This window comes from Gorilla gorilla, chromosome 1, assembly GCF_029281585.2.
Source record: "Gorilla gorilla gorilla isolate KB3781 chromosome 1, NHGRI_mGorGor1-v2.1_pri, whole genome shotgun sequence".
NCBI lineage: Eukaryota > Metazoa > Chordata > Mammalia > Primates > Hominidae > Gorilla > Gorilla gorilla.
Window position 1 is genome coordinate 17,873,676 of NC_073224.2, and position 27,301 is coordinate 17,900,976.

Consider the following 27,301-nt stretch of genomic DNA (forward strand, 5'->3'; position numbering starts at 1 on the left):
AACTATTAATCTTGGATGTACAAACAGCATTAAATGCCATCAATAATCCAAGTGAATACTAAGGGAATCATGATTCAAAGTAAGCTAAACAGAACCCAAGAACAGATAAAAATGCACCTTCGTTGGGGACAGTGTGGCCTAGGTAACCGACGGGTTATTGCCCTGATGAGAGGTGAGAGACACACCATCCCAGGACAGAACACTCACCCGCCTGTCCTCAGAGATGAAATGAGATGCCAACACTTTTTTTTTTTGAAACTAAATACATTTTAATAGAAAACAAAATACAAAATAACTCTTTTCAGAAAACAGAAATATTTAATCCTTTTTCCACAAATTAGAACTTGCTTTATCCTCAGAGCATAGTTTGATATGCGTGCGTACATACTTACGATTTGTTTCACAAAGTGTTCATTAGACTGGTATTGCAGTGCAGGACGTGGGAGCAGTTCATTGCAGGAGAAAAAGACGTGGAAAAAGCCACACCTCTGAATGGTCATTCAGAAATTCAACATTTTTCTAATTCTATCTTGTTACTTATTACTCCAAATTATTCTTTATCATAATCTTTCTTTTGAGGGGAGAGAATTATTAAGAGAAGTGCAGCTTTGGAAAGAATTTTTCTTTCCCACCATCACTGCAGGAGCCCAAAATGTTCTCAATCAAACCCACCCACCCACTTCCAGAAACATGTCAGCCAGGGTGATCAATCTGTCACCCGAAATTTCCCTTTCTCCCAATACACTGTGCTACCAAATTCTCTGAATTCCCTGAACCTCAAAATTCCAAGTATCAAAGCCAGTGCCAGGAGTCAAACCTGAAAGATTAAAAGCAGAGAAGGTGCCCTCTGCCAGTGCTAGGTTTCCTCATGTCAATAATAATAATAATTATAATTATAATAACAATAATTAAAAAAAATCCTGGTTCTCTGTAATTACGGAAAAGGAAAGACTATTTGCCAGGATCATGCCCTCCCCTTTCCTCGTTCCCGCCCCACATCCCTCTGCCAACAAGGACTTCCCTCCCACCTGAGGGCTGGACCGTGCGTGACCCCTGCGGCGCCACTTCTCCTGAGGGTGCTCTACAGCCGCCCTCTAACCAAACCTAGCCCCGGTCAGATGGGGAAAATGAGAGACAGGAAGGTGCTCGCATGCGCGAGGTCACGGCAGAGTCTCCATGAGGACTTGTGAGTGACCTCCAGGGCACCCTAATTCTTGATCACTCATCATTGCCTCTCTCCTGTTCCCCTCCCCAACCTTGGCCTTCGACACTGGGGGGCTGAGTGAAGGGGGACCTGCCCGGAATGAGGGCCCAGGAGAGAGGGGAGGAGGGGGCTCTTTCACAGTCAATGATTCAATCTCAGCTCATTGAAGGATTGCAACTGGAGGCTTTCCACTGTTACCCCAGTCCGTTCCAACAAAGTTAAAAAATTAATGTTCCTGATTTTCTTGTGTAATTCCAGTCACCAGAAGAAGGTTACAGGCCATGAACTGCACGCTCAGGACGTTGCTCATCTGCCCGGTGTACACGCCCACGAGCTCGCTGGAGGAGCCGTCGGCAGGTGCACTGCAGTAAGTGTTCCTGATGTCCCAGACGCGCACCGAGTTGTCCATGGAGGCAGAGGCAATCAAGCCGCTGTCTGGACTGAAGGTGAGGCTGGTGATATTGTCTGTGTGGCCTCTCAACTCTTTATAAAGGGTCCCAGAGGCCAAGTCCCACAGCTTCAACCGCTGGTCCTCGCCAGCAGACGCCAAGTACTTACCGTTGGGAGAAAAGGCGAGAGAAAGCACGGGGCCACGGTGGCCTGTGAAAAGCCTCACCGAGTTCCCCTGCTGAGCGCTCCACAGCCGGACGGTCTTGTCGGTTGAGCCCGTGGCCAAGTAGTTTGAATTAGGGTGGAATTTGACACAGTCCACATCTGCCAGGTGTCCTGCATATATCCTCAGCGGGTACGTCCGATCAAATGACCACAGCCTGGCGGTGCGGTCGTGGGAACCGCTGGCGAAGTACAGGCTATATGGACTGATGTCCAGATCCCACACAGGATAGGCATGTCCTTGGTACAACACAGTGTTGGTGAAACTCCCCAGATCCCAGTATCTGATGGACATGTCTTCAGAACAAGAGAGCAACCCTGAGCTGTCCGCGAGGAACCTCGTGCTGTACACTGGTCCGCAGTGGCCCCGCAGTATCTTCATCTCTGTGCCTGCATTATCATCCTCATCATCCTGGGAACAGTGGGGTGGGGTGGGAAAAGAAACACACACAAAAAATGTTCAGTGGTCTGACAAGGAAAACAAGTCCAGGAGAAAAAAAAGTAGAGAACTGAGACTGCTTGGGAAATAGCATCTATCCAGCAAATGACAGTGGCCTTGCCCTTGAACGCTACCCCAGGAAGATAACTCATAACTGAATAAAAGTCTCTTACGACTTACAAATTGCTCCCCTTAAATTCACCTTGCAGCTCAGACTATATCAGATTAAAAGATACAGAAATGCAAGGCCACTGCAGAGTAATGACTGTGGACCTTACCCTTCGATTGAGGATAGCTTGTACGGTTAATTCTGATGTGTGCCATTTGAAAATATTTACTTTTGAATTTATGTGAGGCTCTTAGATTGTTCTATTCTATGGGCATTGCCTTCATCCATCAGTTTTAGCTGCTTTATAAGCCATACTGCTGTTTTTATTCCATTTAACTGACAACAACATTTCGTTAAGTCCTGACATGTTCCTTCCTCCCATGATGGGGGTTAATGATGGACACAGCAACACATGAAGGCAGATGTGGTATCACTTCAAGATTTTTTTTTTTTTCAGATGGAGTTTCGCTCTTGTTGCCCAGGTTGGAGTGCAATGGTGTGATCTCGGCTCACCACAACCTCCGACTCCTGGGTTCAAGCGATTCTCCTGCCTCAGCATCCCAAGTAGCTGGGATTACAGGCATGTGCCACCACGCCTGGCTAATTTTGTATTTTTAGTAGAGATGGGGTTTCTCCATGTTGGTCAGGCTGGTCTTGAACTCCCGACCTCAGGTGATCCGCCCGCCTTGGCCTCCCAAAGTGCTGGAATTATAGGCGTGAGCCACCGCGCCCGGCCTCACTTCAAGATTAACACACAACTATTGGTTCAGGCATGGTGGCTCGCAGTGTAAGCCCAACAGTTTGGGAGGCCAAGGCAGGAGGATCACTGGAGCTCAGGAGTTGGGAGACCAGCCTGGGCAACATAGGGAGACTCTTTACCAAAAAAATTTTAAAAATTAGCTGGGCATGGTGGCGCATGCCTGTGGTCCCAGACACTTGGGAGGCTAAGGTAGGAGGCTCACTTGAGCCTGGGAAGTTGAAGTTGCAGTGAACTGTGATGGCACCACTGCACTCCAGCCTGGGGGACAGAGCAAGACCCTGTGCCCCAAAAACCCCAAAACAAAAACAAACACAAACAAAACCCAGAACTATCAGAGGAGTTTAGCCAAAATAAAACCTGGATGTTTAAGAATTAACAGTAAGCTAGAAAGGTACAGTTACTAGTAAATCACAGCTCCCCCTGCCTAGTGACCAGCCACAAACTGCTTAGTGTTTCAAAATAAATAAGAATGAAGTTTTTAAAGTGACTTTCTGGAGGGTCTCAAAAAACATCTCCCCCAAAGTAACAAAACAAGGTGTGGATTCAGAAGTGCTTTAAGCAAAGCCAAGTGATTCACGTGATTCTTCGAAATAATTTCCTGTGTGTGACGACAGAAAAGACGGCAACTAATGGTACTCAGAAAGAGTCCCCTTTCCTGGTCCTCTCCCCACAAGTATACCATCTGTTTTCAAAATTCATTTCCCTTTATTCCCACACAGATAAACTCCTCAAAACTACAGCTGTCTCTTCTGTCCCAGAATTCATCAATTAAAATGGGTTTTAATTAAACACCAGAAGAAAGGAGTATGATGAAGATCCCCGAACCAGTCAGCTTTGTTGGTTCATTGTGGCAGCCTTTTTTTCTACTTGAAAATAGTTAAATTCAAAATAAAATGAATGCCTCCCATGTGTACATATTTAAGAAAAAGTTGAGAGAAAATAAACACTGATGTTCATGAATATTCACAATGGCTATTCCAAACACTCAACATTAAAAATACATTAAGTATTTGGGAGCTTAAGGGTCTACTGAGTGCTACCAAGAATATTAGTAATTTTCCTTTCCAAAGAAGTTACAACAACACTTTAAAATTTCAAGAATGACTCACTGCTCTACACCAGAAAGTTTATATAAAGACTGTGGGAACAAAAATGACACCAGATGAATTAAACAAAGATCCTGTGAAAGTTAACTGTGAATTAAAGGACATGTTACTGCCTCTGAGGTGTAAGTGGTCTTCATTTGGAACAAGAAGCTATGGAAGTGGCCTTCACCTCCTCAGTGGTGAAAGCATCACAATTGGAGATGAAGGTGCATGGGCTAGGAGCATGGGCTGGGAGTCCAGCTGGTGCTCCCCAGGGATCTTGATGATTGTCCCAGGCTGGTGGAAACGTGTCCAGCTGACTCTGTAGACCAAGGAATGGAGAAACCAGAATGTTCCTGTTGGCTATCACTGTCAGCCCTCTGCCAGGACCACAGCTTAAAATAACCCAGCCACATTTTCGGTGTGGCTCAACCAGTCCCACACGGGCCTCAGCACGGTCGAGCAGCTGATTTACAAGGGCCCAACTCCATGGGTTTTCACTTCTCTCTCCTGCCGACAGGATAAATACCATACCCTACGATTCAGCCTGAATGCTCCACAGTAATTGGGTATGCATCCCAAATAGAAATGTTTAATTTGTAAAGCATATTCATGTAATAATAAATCTTATTATATACATTATGAAACACACATGAAATAGAAATTTAACAAGAAAAATAAAGAGATCAAGTATCATCTCATGCACCCTTGTGCTGTAGTTTGCTGCCCCTGCTCTGGACTATGGAGTCCCTGAAACCTCAGATTTGTTATAGCCGTCTGCTCCTGGACTCTGAGGCTCCAACTACCTCAGAGCTCACATTCACGTTTCCCCCTAGACCAGGGGTCCTTTCTTGGGGTCTGGAATTTAGCCTCCATCTATTCTCTAATTAGCTGTCAGTGGAACAGGAAGACATTAAATTTGGCTGGACTTGTGAGTGTATTAGACTTGGAAGCAAGTGAATCGCTGCTATCTACATGGGAGATGACAGCAGCCTGAACTAGAACAGAAAAGTTGGATACTGGCTAGCATGAATCGACATGTGCTGTTCATGTAAAATACATATCAGATTTCTAAAACTTAGGACCAAAAGAGATGTACGTAACAGGTTTCATGAATGATTTTTTATATTGCTTACATGCTGAAATAATTTGTTCATATTAGTTTGAATGAAATACATCATTAAAATTAATTTTAACAAATTTTTAACCTTTTTAGATGTGGCTACTAGAAAAATTTAAATTACTATATGGCTCACATCATATTCCCATTGGATAGCATTAATCTAAATGACAATTTGATACACAGATTATAGAATTGAGTATTGCTGCTAATATTGCCTTCTTTACTTTTCAAACCTAAAGAAGACCAGATTGGGGGCAAAACAACCAGACACATAAATGAATTGCACACAGCTGTTTTACTGCTGAGTTAAGGAGGCGGGTGCTGGTAGTGATAAGCGTAGCTGCATACACACAGCTGAAAAGAAAGAAGAGCAAATCCTTGGTTTGGTATCTCTGTGGTTTTGCCATGTTGCTCAAATATTAAAAATACATAGGTATCAATCAACAGGGGTAAGGGTTGGATATCTCATTTCTTTTTTCTTTTTTTTTTTTTTGAGACAGAATCTCACTCTATCGCCCAGGCTGGAGTGCAGTGGCGCGGTCTCAGCTCACTGCAACCCCTGCTGCCTGGGTTCAAGTGATTCTCCTGCCTCAGCCTCCTGAGTTGCTGGGATTACAGGTGTCTGCCACCACGCCCAGCTAATTTTTGTATTTTTCATAGAGATGGGGTTTCACCATCTTGGCCAGGCTGGTCTTGAACTCCTGACCTTGTGATCCACCTGCCTCGGCCTCCCAAAGTGCTGGGATTACAGGCGTGAGCCGCCGCACCCAGCCGGATATCATTTCTATCTCCATTTCATATAGAACAAAAGATGGAGAATGAAGGTTTCACTCTTCATCTCAGTGTCTGAAACGGGAGGAGGGCTGCTCATACCAAGGTAAAAAGCAAGGGACTGCTATGTCACTTAACACCTTTCCAAAGGTTAACCTAGATGATCTTTAAGTGGGAGACAACAGAAGCTACAGGACAGTGCTGTGAATTCAGTTTTATTTGGCATAATTAACAGAAAATTTTAAGCTTACATAGAAGATTTTGGTTACTGTTTTCCTGTTTTTTTTTTTAAACTGAGATATAATTACATACTATATAATTCTTTCAAAGTGTACAATTCAATGATTTTTAGTACATTCACAGAGTTGTGCAATCATCACCACTATCTAATACAGAACATTTTCATTACCTCACAAAGAAATGCCACACCCATTAGCGGCCACTCTCATTCTCCTTGCCCAGCCCCTGGCAACCACTCCTCTCCTCTCTGTCTCTATGGACGTGCCTATCTGGATATTTCCTATGCAAGGAATAACAGTAGGTGACCTTTTATGACTGGCTTCTTTCACGTAGCATAAAGCTTTCAAGTTCATCCATGTTGCAGCCTGCATCAGTGCTTCATTTCTTTTTATGGGCAAATAATATTCCACTGCATGCACACACTACATTTTATTTATTCATTCATCTTGATGGCCATTTGGACTGTTTCCACTTTTTGGCTATTGTGAATAATGCTTCCATAAATATTCATGTACAAGTGCCTGTGTGCACATGTTTTCCATTCTCTTGGATATATGTCTAGAAGTGGAATTGCTAGGTGTGAACACCGTTTCAAATACTGTAGAAATACTGTATTCACTGATTTATGTAATAGTTATTGCTTCAAAAAGATGAAAGCAGAGAGTGCAAGCTGGCTTTTTAATCTGACTTACATAGTGATTTTGTACTTTCTATCATCTCATTAATCCATGTGGCTTCACCACTTGCTTTTACCTGTTTGGTTTCTCTAGGTATGTGAGTTTGTGGCTCCTGTATTAAGAGTCTCTATTTTATTTTTTTAATATTCAATATTTCATTTCAAAATAATAGTCTGTTTTAATTATGCATTCTACAAGGGAAAAAGAAAAGTCCAAATTTTCGCTGGAGAAACATTAAACACCAACTATCGTAACTAATTTATGCCTGGCTTTCTCCCCAAATGCTTGTTGTCAGAAACCAAAAAGAAAACTTCTCAAATTGCTGTGATAAAATGGGCGGGCATGCAGAAATCCCACGCAAGAAGCCCCTCAACAACAGAATAGGAGAATCTCAGCTTTAGTTCTTAAGTTTAAAAAAAAGGTTTATTCTTAAAAAGGGCAGAGGTTAGCTAGCATCTACAGTACTTTCAGTATGAACCATGATGGAAAGCCAGAAATGCTTAAACAAAACCACCATTCCAATGACGTCTTTTGCTTTCTTCTTGATGGACATCTAACTGTTTAAGCCTGAAACACAAACGTCACCCTTGATGCTTGCTCTCCCTACAGTAATTGAATAACCGAGCTCTTCTCTAGTTCATCCATGTCTCCTTTGCCACTGCCACTACCCTAGTTTGGCCGCCATAATTGCTCATATAAGACAGTGTCACTACATCACTTCCTGTCTTGGCCCCTCTCCTAACTCCAGCCATACTTAATTTCTTTCAGTTCCTGGAATTCCGCATGCGGTTCCTGACTTCTGAGTCTTCAGATACACTTCTGATACCCGGAAATAAACATAGGACAAGTCACAGAGCTAGTTACCAGTAGTGGCCAGAGTCTTAAAATGTTTTATTTTGGTCTACTGTTATCAGATGTCATAAGGCTATCTTCCTTAATATTAATTTTTAATGCACAGAATAATCTCCAAACTCTGTATCATCAAAGCTAATAAGGTCAGTGTAATTTTTTTTGTATTTACAGAAAATTGAAAGCAAACGCAGGCAGTATTCCTCAGTTTTATCAGAAGAACTCCCAAAAAGGGAACTATCTCCAAGGAAAAGAGATGTTTGAAAATTCAAATACAAATGTAATAAAAAATATTTTGGAGAGTACTATAAAATTCTAGGAATTAAAGCTTCTACATGGGAAGCTAGACTCTTCACTCATCACAAGGAAATCCTTCAATTATACTGTCTGGGTTGCAAGAATCAAAAATTCAAGGGCCATCCTAACTGGAAGCGGACTCAGAAAACAGAACAGGAAAACAGGTTTAATTTAGGGCACCCAATATTCTTGACATCCTTATCATTAACTGTAATTTAATTAGAGTGATTTTTTTGCTCCTTAATTATTCAACATTGTGTAAAGAATTTTCCGTCCAACGTAATGTGAGGCAGAGCTACCTGAATTTCAGTGGTGATAAGACAAAAATACTTTGGCCCACAGCTTTTTCAGGACCACTCTAAAGAAAAGTTAATTCTGTGAAGTTTAATTTCTATCTTCCTTGGCCCACATTTTTTATAAGGTAGTGATTTTTGGTGACCTGAAACCCAAGCTGCGCCTGCCCTTTTCAATGACTGTCCTAAACTGTTACAAGCCAAACAAGATTGAACACTGACTGATGAGGGGAGGGGAGCTGGCAACTCTACTTCCTGTGATACTTCTCCAAGTGGGGTCTGGGAACACCCCGGGGTACATGGAGCCACAGGATATGCACTGGCCTCAGAAAGCCAATACCATCCAGTGTGGTGAGGGTGCAGGGATGCCAGTGTTCTTACTACTGTTGCTGAGACTGTGAAATGGCACAACCTTCTGTGGGGAAAATAATATTCATTACAGTTTACAATGGAGGTCCTTCGACTCAGTTATCCTACTACCGATTATTTGTACCTGAGCAAATGTGCACACACATAAGTGTATATTTACTGCAAATCTCAGCTAAAGTCAATATTAGCTAAAGGTCTTTCATTAGGCTTAGTGTTGCTATCCACATTTCACATAGTATAAATACTGACCATTCATTAATAAGAAGTTAATGCTGCTAAAAATTGTTTTTGCATCTTAGGTTAGGCATGTGCAGGAATTCAATGGCTACAGGTTACATGTCATTAGTCTGGCTTTAGCTGTATGATGAGGGAAACTAGGAAGTCCATTCTAAGACACGTCGTGTTTGGTAAGGACATTCTAAGGAAATTAGGAAGGCGGGTGCAGGGAAGAAAAAAATGGTATTCATACCTCCTCCTCCAGAATATCACAAGCCAAATGGATGCGGGACACGTCTACTTGATGGGGCTCTGATTTTAACTTCTTGGATCGTAAACTCCAAAGTTTTATACAGGAGTTGTCAAACCCAGCAGCAAGCAGCTTGCTATCGGGGGAGATTTCTGCAGTGTTCAACAGCTGCTCTGTGTTATAGAAGGCATAGAAGCAGATGGTAGTGAGGGAGGGAGGCCCATCCTTGACGCGCTTAATGCTCTCCTGTAAGACCTCTAGGGCAGCCTCGTTCTGCAGAATAGGGCTGGGCATGTCAGGGGGCTCCAAACCGTTGTTCTCACTGCGGGAGGAGCTGCCACTGGCATACAGCTGATAGTCTGTTCTCTTGGCAGGCTGCACGTCAAGATGAATATGTAAGGTGAGGACTTTGCACAGGGCGGTATTGTTGTCACTTTGGAGGTAGCGGATAAGGTAGTTGTAGCTGTCTTCTTGGAGACGGACCACGTACTTGTTATCTAGGAATGCTCGAAGCTTGAAGTTAGATAGGATGTCCTGGATGGTTTGAGTGGTCTGTAGCTGCTCAATGACATCCTTCTGGCTAGCATTCTGCAGAAACATTCCATGGAAGCGGCTGTAAAAACTTTCCACTGTGCTCTTCGGACTGTTTTGGACCAGGTTCAGATGGAGGTAGACAAAGAGAGGATAGAGGAGAGGCATCACTTCGTGGCTATGCTGGGAATCAGAATCTATAATGAAAGAAAAAGAAGGCTTTATAATCAGCATAATCTTACAGAATAATGTGATCCCTCCTGGGGATCACCACCATCATATAATGCTTTCTTGCCAGGACCCCATTTTTTAAGAGTACTGATTGAACTATAAGCCCAACACAGGATTCTGGAATTTCAAAGGCCTTTTGATTGAACAAAGAGCATGAACTCTGAAGTCCAGCAAATCAGGGCTTGAAGTTGGGCACAACTCAGGAACTTAATGCCCAGAGTGGTTAAGTGACTTGCCAGAGTTCACAACAATACAGTGGCTTGTACCCAGGTCTTCAAGATTTAGTATTTTTTCCCAATACGTTAGGGTTTCTTCAAATTGGGGACCTCAGATATCTGAGGGTACTTAAACACATTCTTGGAAGATTGAGTTCTTCACAATTTTTTACTTTGATGATAATGTAAAAAATAATCAACACACAGTATATTCAGAATTATCTGGATGTCCGCTTAACAAGTAAGTACTGACAAGTGATTTTAGTGCTCTAGTTTGTGTTTTGTGATTACTTTTGGCATCCATTGTCTCAAGTAAAATCAAAGCAGTTATTTTAGTGGGCTCATTAACATGTCTGGTTATACAGGCTGGCGTGTCCTGTGTTAACATGACAGCCTTCATTAACAATTGTCTCGTCAGCATATTCATTCTGATTTTGTTGGTTAACAAGTTAAATTCTCTTTTGCAGTGATAATTTACAAATAAGACCATTTTACGTCATTAAGACTCAACTACTTACTAACTTGGGAGTTTAGCGCCATGAAACTGTAAGACAGAGAATGTTATTTAAAAGGTGTACAGCTTGAATTCATGGGTGAATGAGAAAAGAACAGAGGTATATTTGACACCTAAATAAGTGCTCAAGGCATGCTGTGAGGGAGCAAAGGTTTCGATGTGATTCATACACAGTGGGGAGACAGCAGGGCCACTGCAGGGCAGAAGCCCCCCAAGGAGCTGAGACCAGCCCGTGTCACAGTCACCAGTGCTGTCCAGATGCCTGCTTGCAGTAGCAAGGTAGTTCTGGCAAAATCCATCCGTTACATTCACTCAGTGTTATTTTCAACTTGACTGCTTTTGGGGTTTTGCTTGTCTCTTATCTGTAATGAGTCTGGGTTTCATAAAGAAATATAATAAGCATAAAGGTTTTAGATCTAGTGTAATGTTTGTACATATTTAAATAAATTAAAATAAAAATGTTTTAAGTCAGCACTTATGTTCTGGTAGCATTTTTTTTTTTTTCATGAAAAGGCATCAATACAGGGTTTAAGACTGAGGAATACTGCATCAGAGAATCCTGCTCCCTAATTTGATGATAAAAGATATCTGCATGTTATTTCTGCTTAACACCCTATTTCACTTTATCACAAGGTGAATGAATCTGCTGCATAATATTCATAATATGCATTTTAGAATAAATGTATCCCTACTCAAATACATTATTTAGAGGATGAAAAATTACAATCATTCCACTGAACTGGAAGTTAAGACAGCCACCCAGCCACTTTGGGCTCCTCACACCTCTGAATCAATAGGCAAGGAAGGGAGTTACAGTGTTGGCTGGGGTAATCGATCCTGCCCAAGAGGAACTGGAACTGCTACACAATGGAGGTAAGGAGGAGTATGTCTGGCTTAAGGAGATCCCTTAGGACATCTCTGTACCCTGCCCTGTGATTACAGTCGATAAAAATGACAACAATCCATACAGAACTATGAATGGCCCACACCCCTGAAGAATGAAGGTTTGGGTCACCCCACCAGGTAAACCACGATCAGCTTGCAAGATGAGTGCGAAGGGAATACAGAATGGGTAGTGGAAAGAGGCAACCATGAATACCAGCAACCACCATGTGACCAGCTACGGAAACGAGGACTGTAATTGTTGTATTTCTTATTTTGTTACGAATGTTTCGGTGTGAATGTCTATATATAGATATATAAAAAGAAAATATCTTCACATTCTTTCCTTTCTCGTTCCCTTATCATGGAACATCGGATTACTGACTTTATTTTTTTGAGATGGAGTCTCACTCCGTCACCCAGGCTGGAGTGCAGTGGCGCGATCTCGGCTCATTGCATCCTCTACCTCCTGGGTTCAAGTGATTGTCCTGCCTCAGCCTATCGAGTAGCTACAGGCGTGTGACACCACGCTCAGCTAATTTTTGTATATATATACATATATTTTTTAGTAGAGATGAGGTTTCATCATGGTGGCCAGGTTGGTCTTGAGCTCCCGACCTTAAGTGATATACCCATCTCAGACTTCCGAAGTGCTGGGATTAAGGGCGTGAGCCACTGTGCCTGGCCAGATTACTGACTCCATATCATAGTATTTAAGTATTGTTAACTTTACCTCACCGTATCAAAATTATGGAATATCACGGAGAGGAGTAAACATCATCCAAGGACTTTGCATTCTCCTCTGGGGAAAAGGTTAGTGTGTTTTTTGGTTGTACACAGGATAATTTTATTAGGTTAGGTGGAAGTATGAACTTGTTATTCTCTTTATTTGGAGATTAAGTATGGAATAAGGAGATGCATACGGATGCCAAGTTAATAAGGAGTGGACTTGTGAGGTTACTTTTACATGTCAAACTGTGGGGGGGCCCACGGCACACAGATATTCAGTCAAACATTATTTTAAATGTTTCTGTGAAGGTATTTTTAAATTTTTTTTTAGATGAGATTAACACGTTTAAGTCAGCAGACTTTGAGTAAAGCAGATTACCTTCCATAAAGTGTGGGCCTCATCCAATCAATCAATCAATCAGTTTAGGCTTTAATAGAAAAAGACTTATCTTCCCCCAGTAGAAGGAATTCTGCCAGCAGAGAGCCTTTGGATTTGAACTGCAATACTAACTCTTTCCTGGGTCTCCAGCCTGCTGGCCCGCCCTGATTTTGAATGTGCCAAGCCTCCACAATTGCATGGAACAATTCCTTAAAGTAAACCTCTACATATCCATCCTGTTGGCTCTTGGCTGTTTCTTTCGAGAACTGTGACTAGATTTTGGTTTTTCTTTTTCCTTTGTATTTTATTGGGATGAAGGATTGTTTTCAACTCCTTAGAAACAAAATTTCAGGCTCATTTCCTAAAATGAGAGGCATTTTAATTGAGTAAGTTTAGAAAAAAACCTAGCTATCAAGAAATAGTGATGTACTACTTTAAAACTTACTGAAATTCACTGTTGCTTCAGCTCATAGGTTCAAAATTGCTTAATTGCTCTCTCTTGTCTGAAGAGAACAGTGTGCTGGGTATAAAACAAAAAAATTGATCAATTTGGAAGAAGGTGAGATTCAGAATTCTAACTCCCACTTTAAATTATTCCCTTGCAATCTAACATACTCTGTATTTTACTGAAAGTGTACTCACTTAAAATACATTTTTTTCTAACCGCAAAAGTAACAAACATATCCTCTGAAAGTACACTTTTTCTTCCTTCTATCTACCCACCGAAATGTAATGAAGGCCCACCTGGTGCCCAACTCTACTGGCGGTAAATGAGAGAACAATGGAGTTTTTCATGAGTTCATGGAAATTAGTAGTAAAAAGGATACTAAATTAAACAAAACTAATCCTGTCGGTCCTCATTCTCCTCTACCTTTCTTCAAGGTTTGGCTCTACTGACTAGCACTCCTCTGTCCTTTATTCTGAAACCCCACACTACTTGGTCCTGTCGTCACTCCCTTTTTGGTTCCTCTTCCTCCTGTCAATCCTCAAATGCTCATTTCACTTTAAAGAATTAACACTGGGTGTGTGCCTCTTAGGAGCCAGGTACTTTGCATCCATGATCATGTTTAAGAGTCACAGCTGGCCCTGGTTCAAATCCAGAGGTTGCTTGACTCCAAAGGCTGTGTTCTTCCCACTACACCTCCTGAAGAATAGGACCTACGGCAATAGGTGAGCTCACAGAATCTCTCATCTACAGACAACCTGTGGAGGAAAAATACATTCAGGTGGATATAGACATAGATACTCTTATATCTTTCCCTAGTATCTTCCTTTGAGATGTTATCATTTCTTAAGACTTTAATTTGCATCTCCATGTAGCTGATGCTACATGTTCTTTATTACAAGTCTTTATCTTTCTCCTAAATCCTAGCCTCAAATTTCCCACTGCAAGCTATGCAGTAGGATGCCACTGTCATGACAATTTAAAAAACATAAACCCTTCTGACTTATTTATTTTCAATAAATCTTCATCTCCACTCCAGTCTTAAAGCCTGAGCCATCATCACCTCTTCTTCCTCCTTTACTCCTGAGCCTTGGAGATTCCACCTTGGTAATTTAACTATGAAATAAAGCTCCTGCCTTCCAGTTCCACGATGCTGTCAAATTCTGGTCCTTTCTCACCTCATTTCTCAAGATTGCCAAGCACTTTAATTAACAGTCAGTCTCCCTGCCATTCCTCTTACAAATAATTTTACAAACTGCTTTCAGACTAATATTCATTGATCTCCAGCCTGAAACCCCCATTCATAGCAAAGCCTTAGTTGTTCCTGTACAGTCGTCAAGCCTGCCTTTTTGCTCATGTTATTTCTTACCCAAATTACTCCTCTTCCTCCTCCTCTTCCAGTCTACTGAAACTCAATCCATCCTGCAAGTGCTGACTTAAAGCCTACCTCCTGCTCAGTAAAGCCTTCTCTGACTACCCCCAACCAAATCACTTTCTCCTTTCATTCTGAATGCAATTCCTATATGATTCAGCAATTGATCTCATGCTGGTCTGTGAAACTGCTTCTGTGATATTCAAATTTTATGTAAAAACTTTTACCTATAGTGTTTTTATGCTAGGACTGCTTCTAAAATAGATTAATGAGTATATCTTATACTTTATCTTGGTGATCAGGAAATAACTATTCATTTGATTTGGTTAACTGCTCTTCAGAGACCTGAGGGTAGAGAAAAACATTCCAGGAGCAGCGGTCCAAAGTGATCAATATATATTAACCCCTTTAAAATAATGATCCTTTAAACCAAAGGATTAAAGAATCAAATTACAGACAAAATAACAGACAACTTTCTCAGTTCAGAAACAAAGAACTTAAAGGAAATGGTTGATAGACTATAATCTTTTGAAATGTAAAGTTCTGGCCAAACAATCCTTGTGGTAATAATTTTTAATGGTAAACGACGAGTACATAGTAATCAATATATAAACCAAAATAATACATCTGGCCTTACACACACATAGAATTATCCTAGTTTTACCTGGCCCCCATAATGGTATTTTAAAGCAAAGAATCTATATTTACTATAGTCTACAGTTGGAGAAAATGGTCAAAATATTACAGGAAATAAGCGTTACAAAATAAAACCCTCTAGTGGGGTTATCTTATCAGTTTCATGGTTGTTGGGTGACAGAATTCATAAGTAGAGAATAGTCTGTTTAATAGTTACAAAAACGAAAAATCATGAAAATTAAGGCTTTAGTAAAATAACTCTATTATGTTTGAAAAAAGGAAGTTCCATTAATTCTGCATATCATATAAATCTTAAATATTTCAGTGCAGTGATCAATTTCCACTAAGGATAAAAAAAGAAAAACTGAATTTATAATAAGGGTTTCTTTCATTGAGAGGTAAGAACTTAGAGATATTTTTTATCATTGGCATTGGTTTCTGAGGCTTTAAGCAACTTGCATAAAAATTTAACTCAGTTTTTAGAAAGTTATTTTACTCAGTTAAAAAAATATGATATTAATCTCTCCATGACAGATTTATTTTCACCATACTAGTGGTGGGGAAGCTGGTTTAGAAACAAATGTCTTGGCTGGGTGTGGTGGCTTGTGCCTACAATCTCAGCACTTTGGGAGGCCAAGATGGGAGGACTGCTTGAGGCCTGGAGTTTGAAACCAGCCTGGGCAACACGGTGAGACCCTGTCTCTACAAAAAAATTTAAAAAAATTAGCCAGGTGTGGTGGCACATGCTTGTGGTCCCAGCTACTCAGGAGGCTGAGATGGGAGGATCACTTGATCTCAGAAGGTCAAGGCTGCAGTGAGCCGTGATCATGCCACTGCACTCCTGCCTGGGCAACAGAACAAGACCCTGTCTCAAAAAAAAGAAAAAGAAGCAAATTATCTGGCTTCTTTGAGCCTGTCTCCTTCATTCGTTCAGCCTGTATTTATGTTAAGTGCTGACTACATGCCAGGATAGTTATTGTCCTAAGATATATTGATATGGTCCCCGCCCTCATGGAGCATATAGTCTAATGAGGAAAACAGACACAAAAGTAAATCACCAAATGTATAATTTTAATAGTGGTATATTCTGACTCATGACAGTGAGATGGCTCTTGTCATGGACATGACTTATTTCCATTATGAGTGACACTCAGACGACCCTAATGACATTACATACATTTTTGTATTTTTTTAATCACTGAAGCATAGGTGTATAATAAAATAAACTCAATGGCATAATTTTATTGTTACAGAATTGCAATGATTTTTGCAGTGAAGTATTAATACACTCGGTTGATTGCTAAAGTGAGTTATCCTGGTGTAAATTTTTATATTCACATCCCTTTCCAATTTATCTTCTGGGGCTCTTAATGTTTTTCTTCCTAATATGTGCTACAGTATCTTTTTTATTCTTATCTCAAGTGGTCATTCTGCCACTCAAAAACTGGTCTAAACGACAACTTCTAGCATTTTTGCCTGTTCATTCATAAGGACTATTTACTTGCACTTTTGGAAATAAGGGGCAAAGACCATTGTGAAATGTACTATATTATTAGTAGAGATGTCATGTACATTTCAAATGTGCTGTATTTAAGGATGTTTCTCTGCATAGCTGACAGTTTTTACTTATTCAATACAAGTCACAAGTCACTGTGCTGAAGGCCATGAATAAAACAGTGAATAAAACACCCAGAGCTCTGCCCTTGTAAACTTAAACCTCGTGATTGAACTCTTCAGGAATTCCAATAGACCATAAGTTTGAATGCAAGAACTGTGTTAAGAGTACCTTCGAAGCCCTAGTACCTCACACCAATTGTGGAATATAGTTGGTTCAGAGGGAAATCTGCATTACTCTATTTTTTTTATTTTTCTTTTTACCGCTCCTCGTGGAGCAGGGCTAACTCACAAGCAGTGTGCCCAGAGTTGGTCTGTATTACTCTGTTTTCTTAATAAGAAAAGGTTCTAGAGCTGAGTACTTACCAGTGAGAAAATTCCGCAGTCGTCCAAACTGTACTTCATATTGCTGGGGTTCTGCCTGGCAAGGGGCTGCAGACACTATGTTGGCACAACCAGATTCTGATTGCACTAAAGAGGAGAAGATACACAAGTCAGGGCGGGAAACAGAGAGACGATTATTAACCCGGTATGTGGCAGAATGGGTGAAGGAGGGTGTTGTGCGCACATGCACAGCAACTGACATTTCAGCAGGTTTCCAAAGCATGCTGGGTCCTGGTTAAACATGACAGACTGATGACACTTGCTTCTCTCCCCTCCCTCCTGAAGCCCAATAAAATGAAGGCCAGGGAAGGAAAGGCATAAAGCACAGGACAAGGTGAATGAGAGAGCACAGGTACATAAATCCATGAGATTCATCAGGAAATGTTTGATCCTATGTTCTGACATTTCACGGGTGCCTTGGTGTGGGTTCATTGTCAACCGCTGTGCTGGGCACTTAGTGGGCCCTTTCAATCTGGAAATTCATGTCTTCTAGTTCATTTTGATAATTCCCTATCTTCCAAGACTCCTACAATTTCAAGGTCGGATATCCTGAACCAATCCTTTAATTTTTTTCTCCTATTACTCCATTTCTTTGTCTTTTTGCTCTACTTTCTAAAAGCCTTCCTCACCTTTCAGCCCTTCTACTATTTCCCCCTACATTACTTATAATACCTAATGAGTTTTTATTTTTTACTATCATGTATCTAATTGATAACTTTTTCCATTCTCAACATTCTCTTTTTCCCCCAAACACGCTATGCTTTTTGAATCTTAAGTATTTAAAACAAGGTATTTTTGAAGTTTTCTTCTGTTTCTTTCCATCTGCCCTTCTTATGAGATGTTTCTTCTAGCGTTCAATGGCCCCTGGCTGTCTTACAGTGAGGCACTCTGGGTGGTGAGGCTCATCCTCCAGGGTGACCAGGGTGAGCAATGTCCCAACATCACTGTCTTTTCGTCTTTCTTCTTGGGCAAGTTGGACTCATCAGGGAAGGATCGTTTACTTGCCTTCCTGGAGCATGTGTGCCTGGCTGCAGTATTCCGGGCATATGAATTGGTGCAGGGGAAACAAGGCTGGAGTCTCAATATTCAGTATGTAAACACACACTTAATCTCCAATCTGTGAGTTTATGCTTTCTAAAAACAAAAAACAAAAACCATTCTCCTCCTGTTTACAAGAGGAGTGGGGAACACCGGGGAAAGAAGGTGGCTAAAAACCAAGGGAAGCCACCTTTAACCGTGTCCTGAATGAAACATGAATGCATTTTGTCAATGGAATATGGATGGAGAAATGGTGATGAATGTGGCAGGACTGAGGGCGCCATAACAGGAAATACGTAGAAAGGGAAACACAGGTGAGAGGAAAGCCAACCTACTCCAGGAGAAGGAAGAGACAGTCAGAAGAGAGGACCTGCTGCAAGCCTGCATGCAAGGGAGGGACTCCTCCTCCTTCTTCTTGCCCCCCGCTTAGTTACTGTCACTAAGTCCTACAGATCCCTAAAATTTATCCTCTCCTCTCCACTCCCATTACCACTTCCTCAACTGAGGCTGTCCTCACTTCTCACTGGACTGCGTCTTTTAACTAGTTTCCTCGATTCTAATCTGGGCTGCCTTATCAATACTGCCACCAGACTGAGTTTTCTAAAATTCACATTTGAAAACTTGGACACCCTCCTCCAATTTGTTCCCTGGTAAACATCTAATAGTTCCTTTGCAACTCAGCTCACTCTTTCAACTATTTAGTGACCCCCAACTATATGTCAGGAATCACAAGGCCTTTTGGGGATCCTTCCTTGGCTTGCCAGCCTAATTTGGATGATCTTTTCTGCTACCACTGAACCTCCCCCTCACAGAACTTACTACCTCATGCTCTTCTACAATCACTGACTTACCTGCCTCACTTCCCAATTAGAACACTTAGCTTCTCAGAGCTAGGGTCAAATCGTAGCTATCTCTAGAACTTTTCAGCACTTGGCCTATAGCAGATGTTCACTAAATGTCTGCTGAAAAAAGAATTCTTCAGATTACTCAATTAATGGAAAAATCTAGGACAAAATCTTCTGATAATCATATTTCATGTTTCTCACTTTTCCTGGTGGTTTTCCAGCAGTAACACTTTCTCCTAATAAGCTATTCTATTGAAACTAAGACAACTTAGACGAGCAAAGTTCTGGAAGTCTGTTTAATATTGTTCATTCCTACTTTCTATCAACAACAGCAAGAATTACTGCTCTCTGGTTCCAAAGGATGCAGGGCAGCAGATTTTTTAAACGGCTAGGATGGCATATTCAGAAGGAATTGCTCTACAATGGGACAGAGGCCTTGTAAATGGACTCCCCTATTCAAACAATAAGGCACTTAGTATTCTATACCAAGGCCATCATCTGGCCCTGTTTTGGTCAAGGGTATCTCTGAGGAGTTTGAAGGCAAGGAATAACGGGTGGATCCGACCCTGAAATACATGATGGCAGGCTGCTGACTGGGCTTCTGTTAGTGTTTCAGAGGAAGTCAGGAACCACTCCTTTGAGAGCGTCCTCAGGTTGTTACTGTCCTGGCACTCTCTTCCTACGGCAATGAACCCTGGGTCCTTGACTTTAAAGGTATATGAAAAGAGGGAGCTGAGGTAACTGCGGCTACAAGGATGGAGGATGAAACCATTAAGAAATGGAGCACGTGGTGAAAGATATTTGGAAGATCACAGAAAGCCCAGGAACAAAGAAGAGAGAAGAATGTAGCCTGAGCATATAAGAAAGGGAACCAGGGCTGAGCTGCAGAAATCACTGCTAACTCCACCTCCACACACAGCCATTGAAGTAGTTTATAATCACCCTAAAGTATCCCAGCAATTTTTTCCCCCAGAATCACTAGTAAATAAGTTCAGTAAAAGAAAGTCCTGTTACACAGTGGCTCACACCTGTAATGCCAGCACTTTGGGAGGCCAAGGTGGGAGGATCACTCGAGGCCAGGAGGTCATGACTAGCCTGGACAACATGGTAAGACCCCACCTCTAACAAGAATAACAAGCAAAAAAAAAAAAAAAAAAAAATTAGCCAGGTGGTTGTGCATGACTGTGGTCCAAGCTACTTGGTAGGCTGAGATGGAGGATCACTTGAGCCTGGGAGGTTGAGGCTGCAGTGAGCTGTGACTGCATCACTGCACTCCAGTCTGGGTGATGGAGAGAGACCCTGTCTCAAAAAAAAAAAAAAAAAAAAAAGAAAAGAAGAAAGAAGAAGAAGAAGAAAGTCATAAAGTCATATTACATAAAAACATGAACTCACAAAATAGCTAACAATTACAGTCGGCCCTCTGTATCTGTGGGTTTCACATCCATGGATTCAAACAACTGCAAGTCAAAAATATTTGGGGAAAAAAAACACCAAAGTCGCAAGAAGCAAATTTTGAATTTACCAGGTGCTGAATACTATGATGAATCCATGTGAATGGGGTGATATGTAGGCTGTATTAGGAATTATAAGTAATCTAAAGACAATTTAAAGAATACAGGAGGATGTCTGTAGATGTAACCTGCTATGCCAAATATTATACCACGTCTTATCAGGCAGGAACTTGAGTATCTGTGGATTTTGGTATTCATGGAGGGGTCCTGGAACCAATCCTTTATGGATACTGAGGGATGACTATACTTATTAATCCAGATGGAGTCAACTCAAGTTTTTCTAAAATAGAATCGGATTTCAAAACATTAAAAAACAAAAACAAATTTAAAAAACTTCAGGAATGTGTCTATAATAATAATAATAATATTTCCAACTACAGATCCTGAAGTACCAATTTATTCAACAAACCTGACTTCTACATGTGAGGCTCCATGCTGGAGGAGAGGGGACCTGTGCAAGAAGGGGACAGAGGGAGACCCTGTCCCTAAGGGTCTTGTAGGTTAATTGTTTACGGAAGGAAAAAGTTGCACATACTTTCAGGTACAGATAAAGTAACTGAGAAGTCCTGAGGAAGGAAATGACTTTAGCCAGGGGAATCACAGAGGTTATCAGAAGTGACATGTGAGCACCGCTCTGAATGACAGACAGGGTCTCTGAGGCCAACATCATTCACTTAACGTAGCTCACTGAGGTTTTTGGTCAGTCTGCTCTCTCTGGCACTGTCTTGAGAAGAGGAGAAGTAATTCCAGATGGATATTGATGTGAGTTCTCCTGCTCCAGGCTCACCCCACCAGACAAGCCCCCACCATTACCTGTTAGATTGGCCGCCATCTCTTCAGCAGTCTGTGACAGCCGCAGTCCCTGCTTCAGGGGACCATCTGAGTCCACGTACTGCCGGCGTTTGAGGTAGCAGGACACTGCCATCTGAATCTGCTCGGTACGCACTCGTTTCATGACCTTCAAGGGAGGCAATGACAGGATACAGAGACATCAGGGGCCTGGGAGAGCAACCTATCCAACTGCACCATCGCAGATGGGTAGGATACATGGGAGAGAAAGACCAGCCATGTGGCTAAGTGGCCTAGTTAAGACGCAAATCTAAGTTCCCTAATACCAACGTGGTATACTCTTCCATTTTGTCTGTTTCTCCAATGACAATACAGCCAACTTCAATTACAGAAAATAGGAAAAGCATCGATAATAAAGTCCTTAGATCACCCCCAAACTCTGTTTAATACCAAGATTCCAATCAGCCCCATGAAACTTTTCATTAGAGAAGCTAACAAAGAGCAAACAGGGCCAGTCTGAAATTTAGGGCCTTTGATTTCTCCTGCCTACTCTGTGAGAGAGGTGTTAATTAGCAGCGAACTAGCCAAAAAAGCAGGCAGGAGGCAGTGCCAAATCAAAGACCACAGAAACTGGATAAATAGATGTTAACAAAGCATGAAGTTAACAATGGTGAAGGGGACTGTGATATTTTTGCTTAATAGCCAGGAAAAGACTGCCAGCTCTAAGTTAGGGATTTGCAAAATGTGTTTTCATTTTATTTTATTTTATTTATTTATTTATTTTGAGACAGAGTCTCACTCTGTCGCCCAGGCTGGAGTGCAGTGGTGCAATCTCAGCTCACTGCAAGCTCTGCCTCCTGGGTTCACACCATTCTCCTGCCTCAGTCTCCCAAGTAGCTGGGACTACAAGCACCCACCACCACGCCCAGCTAATTTTTTGTATTTTTAGTAGAGACGGGGTTTCACCGTGTTAGCCAGGATGGTCTAAATCTCCTGACATTGTGATCTGCCCGGCTTGGCCTCCCAAAGTGCTGGGATTACAGGCGTGAGCCACTGCGCCTGGCCGTGTTTTCATTTTAATTGTATAATATTATTTACCATTTTTGCTCTTTATTTAAACCACAGGTAAAGAAAGGCAGCACAACACTAAGAGGGTGCGTATATGTGTTAGCATATGTCTCATAAATTCCTGTAAGAAAGGAAAGGAAAGTGGTAGGAAGTGACCTGAACAGAAGTAAATTATTTTTGAATAATTCAAGCTAATTTGTAGGTTCACAAAAATAAAAAGAAAAGGGAAAAAGAAAAAAAAAAAAAGAAGAGGCACTGTTTCCTTTGACTATCGAGTTTATTATCAAGAATGACAGGAACCCCTAGTATTGCCATGGCCTCAAACACTACTTTGCCAGAAATAAATACTGCAGTCCAGATGACCAATGACAGCTGGATGAATTTTGGGGTTCACTTCTGTCATGTAAAACATACTTTCCCCTCCAGGACCAAAATATTGTGTCCATTTTGGAATGCATTTCATGTACGCATATACACACAATCATCCCAACCAAAGTAACATTCTCTAAATCAAGGTTTCCCAGTTGTTTTGTGTGGGAGATCTGTTTTTGATCATTTATTTGGATGTGTTTTAAGTTCTCAGTTTCAGTTACATGCATTAGTATTTTCCTTTGAGAGTTCTACCGGTCTTTCATTTTATTTTATTTTTTTTGAGACAGTGTCTTGCTCTGTCGCCCAGACTGGAGTGCAATGACATGATCTCAGCTCACTGCAACCTCCAGCTCCTGGGTTCAAGTGATTCCCTGCCTTAGACTCCCGAGTAGCTGGGATTACAGGCCCACGCTACCACACCTGGCTAATTATTAAATTTTTAGTAGAGATGGGATTTCACCATGTTGGCCAGGCTGGTCTCGAACTCCTGACCTCAAGTGACTCACCTGCCTTGGCCTCTCAAAGTGCTGGGATTACAGGTGTGAGCCACCGTGCCTGCCCTTCCATTCTTTTTTAAGATGTAAAATTCCACCTTTTCCAGAAGTCTATTTATTTATTTTTATTTTTTTTTTAGTAGAGAAGGGGTTTTGCTATGTTGCCCAGGGTGGTCTCAAACTCCTGGGCTTAAGCAATTCTCCTGCCTCAGTCTCCCAAATTGTTGGGATTACAGGCATGAGCTACCATGCCTGGTCTTATTTTTCTTTAAACATAAAAAAATTATTTGTATCTAATTTTCGTCCATTTGCAGTTTCTTTTAGTGTATGTGTGGTGAATAACCAAACAAACGTTTTGCCCAGTGACTGTAGCTAACACACTGTCCCAATACCATTTGCAAGTAATTATTTCCTTCTAAACTGATTTGTGGGAGCCCTTTAAAAATATACTCTGAAGACCTACTTTTCAATTCCCTACAAGTCACACAACAGAGCAAACTGTGAAGGCTAGAGACATACTCACAAGTATATATACATATAAATATAAAATGTTAGGACATTATATATATATTAAACTATATGTCCAGAAAGATTACATTATCTGTGCATTTTATTTCTAGGTTGCCAAAGAGTTCAAAATATTTGTTACAAAGAAGGGGTACTAGGTCTGTGATTGTTAAAAAGAAGGAACACTATGGTTGTGAATCAGTGACATAATGAAACACAATAATAAATTTCCAAATACTGAACTCTCCTCTCACTATGAAATTTACCTTGCTTGGGTATGGTGTATTATTCTCTCACTGTATTGATGACTTAGGTTACTTTTTAATTAAGCTGTTTTTTTAAACTGCTAATACACGGATTCTGATACTCTGAGGGTGGGGTCCCTGCTCCCATTCTCTGTGGCCACTGATCAGCACTGCTTTATCAGTGATCCTCCAACCTGGCTATACATAAGAATCCCGTGAGTGTGTGGATACGTATATAAATAATTTCAGCCCTGCAGATTCTGGTTGTGTTATATTTAGAGGAAAAAAGTTAAATGCACACAGAGGCTGTGACAGTACTGTCCTTTCCCGTGTGGCCCAAAGTCAAGACGAGTCAATCCAACCAGTGCCTCTTCCTATCACTTGCTAAAGCTGCTTTTCATCTAACTTCAAGATCTCCTACTCTGCGGGCTTTCCCAAACCAGCCCAATTCCCTACTCTAGCTGAGACTGAAATCTTTCCGGCTTCCACACTGCCGATCTTTTGCTGACTTGGGAATGCATGCACATATTGATGCACATCCGTGAGCATTCCAGGCAGATGGGCCTGGATCTCTCAGATCACCTCTGACAAGAAAAAACTCTGCATGTGAAAGACACATGAATGACTGATCTGGAGAACAGACTCTGCAATGACACAGTGTCCTCAAGGTGCGACAATATACCTATGTGTCTGAGGAGGAAGGGAAAAGATGTGAAGTTAGGAAAGAGTAAACAGAACGGAGTAAGAATGAATGATAGTCAACACTGACCATATTTAAGATTGCTAGAAACTAGTCTGTAATATTGATTCTAACAAATATGCTTAAATTAGCTGCCCCAAATAGCAATTTCTCTGAGTCCAAACTACCATTTATGATAAGGGCGCTTCCCTGAGGGTGGGTGGTGAACCAACTGTATGGCCATGGATCTTAAGGGCAGGAATTCTGGCAATGACTCTCTTGCATAACCACGCTAAACTCAAATACTAGAGACACGACCCAATCAACTCAGCTGGGTTTTATTCCAATGTACATATAGTTCAAGTGACATGGATAATTAATGAACCTGAGATAAATCAGTCCCCTCCACCCAGACTGATTTCCAGAGTACTAATATCCAAAAAGGGACAAGTGAAGAAAAAAACTCTCCTTAAACTAGACCTAAGTCTCTGGAGAGACTCATACATGAGACGAACAGTGCAGTTTCGTTACCTGCCTAGCTTTTCCTATAATTATAAAATCTTTCAAACTGAAATTGGATTTATATATAATTATACTCTTTGTTAACATTTCAGAATTTCTCGTAATTTTCAATTTATATAAAATACTTAACTTTCAGAGGTAAAAACAGATGTCAAATACTCTGCTCTTCATATCACAGTATTTCTGGAAATCAAAAATTTCTGGAGGATTTTGACACAATGTATATCTATTCTCATGTATCAACAGTTGCCAGATACTTCAACCAAGTTGCTATATAAAATCCTACATGATCATTTCAATGTAACAACTCTGCAGGGAAAACCACAGCCACACTTAACATTCAACTACAGAAACATGGGGAGGTGGAGATACATGGAACCCAGGCATCCTCTTAAGATGCTGTCAGTGTGGAACTCTAGTCTGGTCAATCCCTTCAGTGGTTACACGCCACATCCTATCCCTCCACCCCCACCCCGGTTAGGCTCTAATGTACACGGTCGGTAGAGGAGAGCTGGGAGGCACCCTCACCCACCATATCACAGGTTAAAGTACTACACAGTTCCACGAAATGCCAAAAGAGTACTACTACCTGGCTCCCCCATCCCTCCCCCTGCCCCAATAAGGTGGCAGTTTTGAGTAGGGGTGAGTTCAAGATAAATTCAGGCAAACTCACTACACAATCCTCAAATCAGCTCTTCAACTGAGACTTCTGACTGTTGGCTTTTGAGTAATTGTATCTTTTTTCCAATGGCAAATTTATGCTTATAACAGATGAAAAAAATTGTTTTTTTGCATTTTTTTGTAAAGTGTCTACTAGGTAACTCAAGTTATTAGTTCTCTTCACTCACAGCAACTAAATGGTTGTAATATCAAAAGATCAGTCTAAGTAGGACCTAAAGCCCTAGCTTTGCATTAATCATCATGATAAAGTGTATTCAATAAGCTTTGTGAAAATATAAATCACAACTGAAAAATAAATGAGCCATACTACTTTCAGTTTCAGTCATACCTCATATAATTTAAAAATTATGATAGCCTTTCATATTCAATCTTTGCTCAGACTGACATAAATACACTTGAACTAGAAGCTGTGTTTTTTCCCATGGTGTCCTAAGAAATAAAATGGCACATGGATAAGGCCGTAGCTGGGCTCAGGACGCAGTGAAGAATGTGGCGTTTTGGTGGGGATGGCAGCAGTGGTAGAAAGTAGGTGGAAATCACGAAATCCAGCAAACAGATGTCATGAGAAGTAGATTTTCTCCAACATCAGCTGGGACCTCCATGATGTTCCAGAAGTCTTGTTTCATCAACTACTTACCCTACAGCCTTCCACCTACGCTATTCTAAACCTTCACCAGTCTCCTCACCCAGCCAGCTGACCCTGCTTCTGACCTCAGTGGGCTACTGAGACTTGGGATTCCTTAACTTTTTGATCTAACCAGTCACTTTCCAGCACCACCCTTCACGATCTCTCAGCTGGATTGGATGCTGCTGCTCACCTCCTACTTGAAACTCTCTTGGTCCCTCCCACTGCAAGCCTCTCTTGTGGCTCTGCCCTCCCATTACTGTCTGCCACTGCTTCTTCACATTCCCTGCTTCACCACACCACCATGCAAGACTTACAGTCAGACCACCTTCCTGAACTCAGTCAATTAACAGACATTTCCACCTGCAATACCTCTTCCTTCTCCCGGTTTTCTTAGCCGGCTTAATGGTGCCACTATCCACCATTAAAGCAAAAACAAAACAAAACAACCAAAAAGCCAGTCATGATAAAATTCTGTTCTCTCTCTCCCTTACTTCAAAGAGGCCACCAACTCCTATTCTAAATGGGAATTCTCTCTCAACTTAAAAAAAAAAATGCGGCTAGTGCAACTCAACCATTTCTGCTGCCCCATCTTGACTGTTTGCTATTTGACAGCACAAATTGCTTCTCGCTCTCTTTAGAGAAGTGGTCTGGCTATATTGCCCAGGCTGGTCTCCATCCTCTGGGCTCATGATCCTC

General features: G+C 41.3%; 1 protein-coding gene across 4 annotated transcripts in view; it reads right to left on the minus strand.

Annotated features, from left to right (window-relative positions):
- Positions 1–259: 259 nt before the first annotated feature.
- TAF5L (TATA-box binding protein associated factor 5 like) overlaps positions 260–27,301 on the minus strand; it is a 32,735-nt gene continuing 5,693 nt past the window's right edge. For 2 of the 4 annotated variants that reach the window (XM_031003492.3, XM_004028560.5), the window contains exons 2-5: positions 21,434–21,578; positions 17,209–17,313; positions 9,298–10,022; positions 260–2,228 (exon numbers count right to left, since the gene is read on the minus strand). In XM_031003492.3, coding sequence (XP_030859352.3) covers positions 1,431–2,228; positions 9,298–10,022; positions 17,209–17,313; positions 21,434–21,575 — 1,770 coding nt within the window. In that variant the 5' untranslated portion in view covers positions 21,576–21,578 and the 3' untranslated portion in view covers positions 260–1,430. Of the gene's footprint in view, positions 2,229–9,297; positions 10,023–13,220; positions 13,296–13,519; positions 13,979–17,208; positions 17,314–21,433; positions 21,579–27,301 lie in introns of those variants that run through there. The other 2 variants (XM_031003493.3, XM_063707654.1) reach the window with 2 other exon arrangements.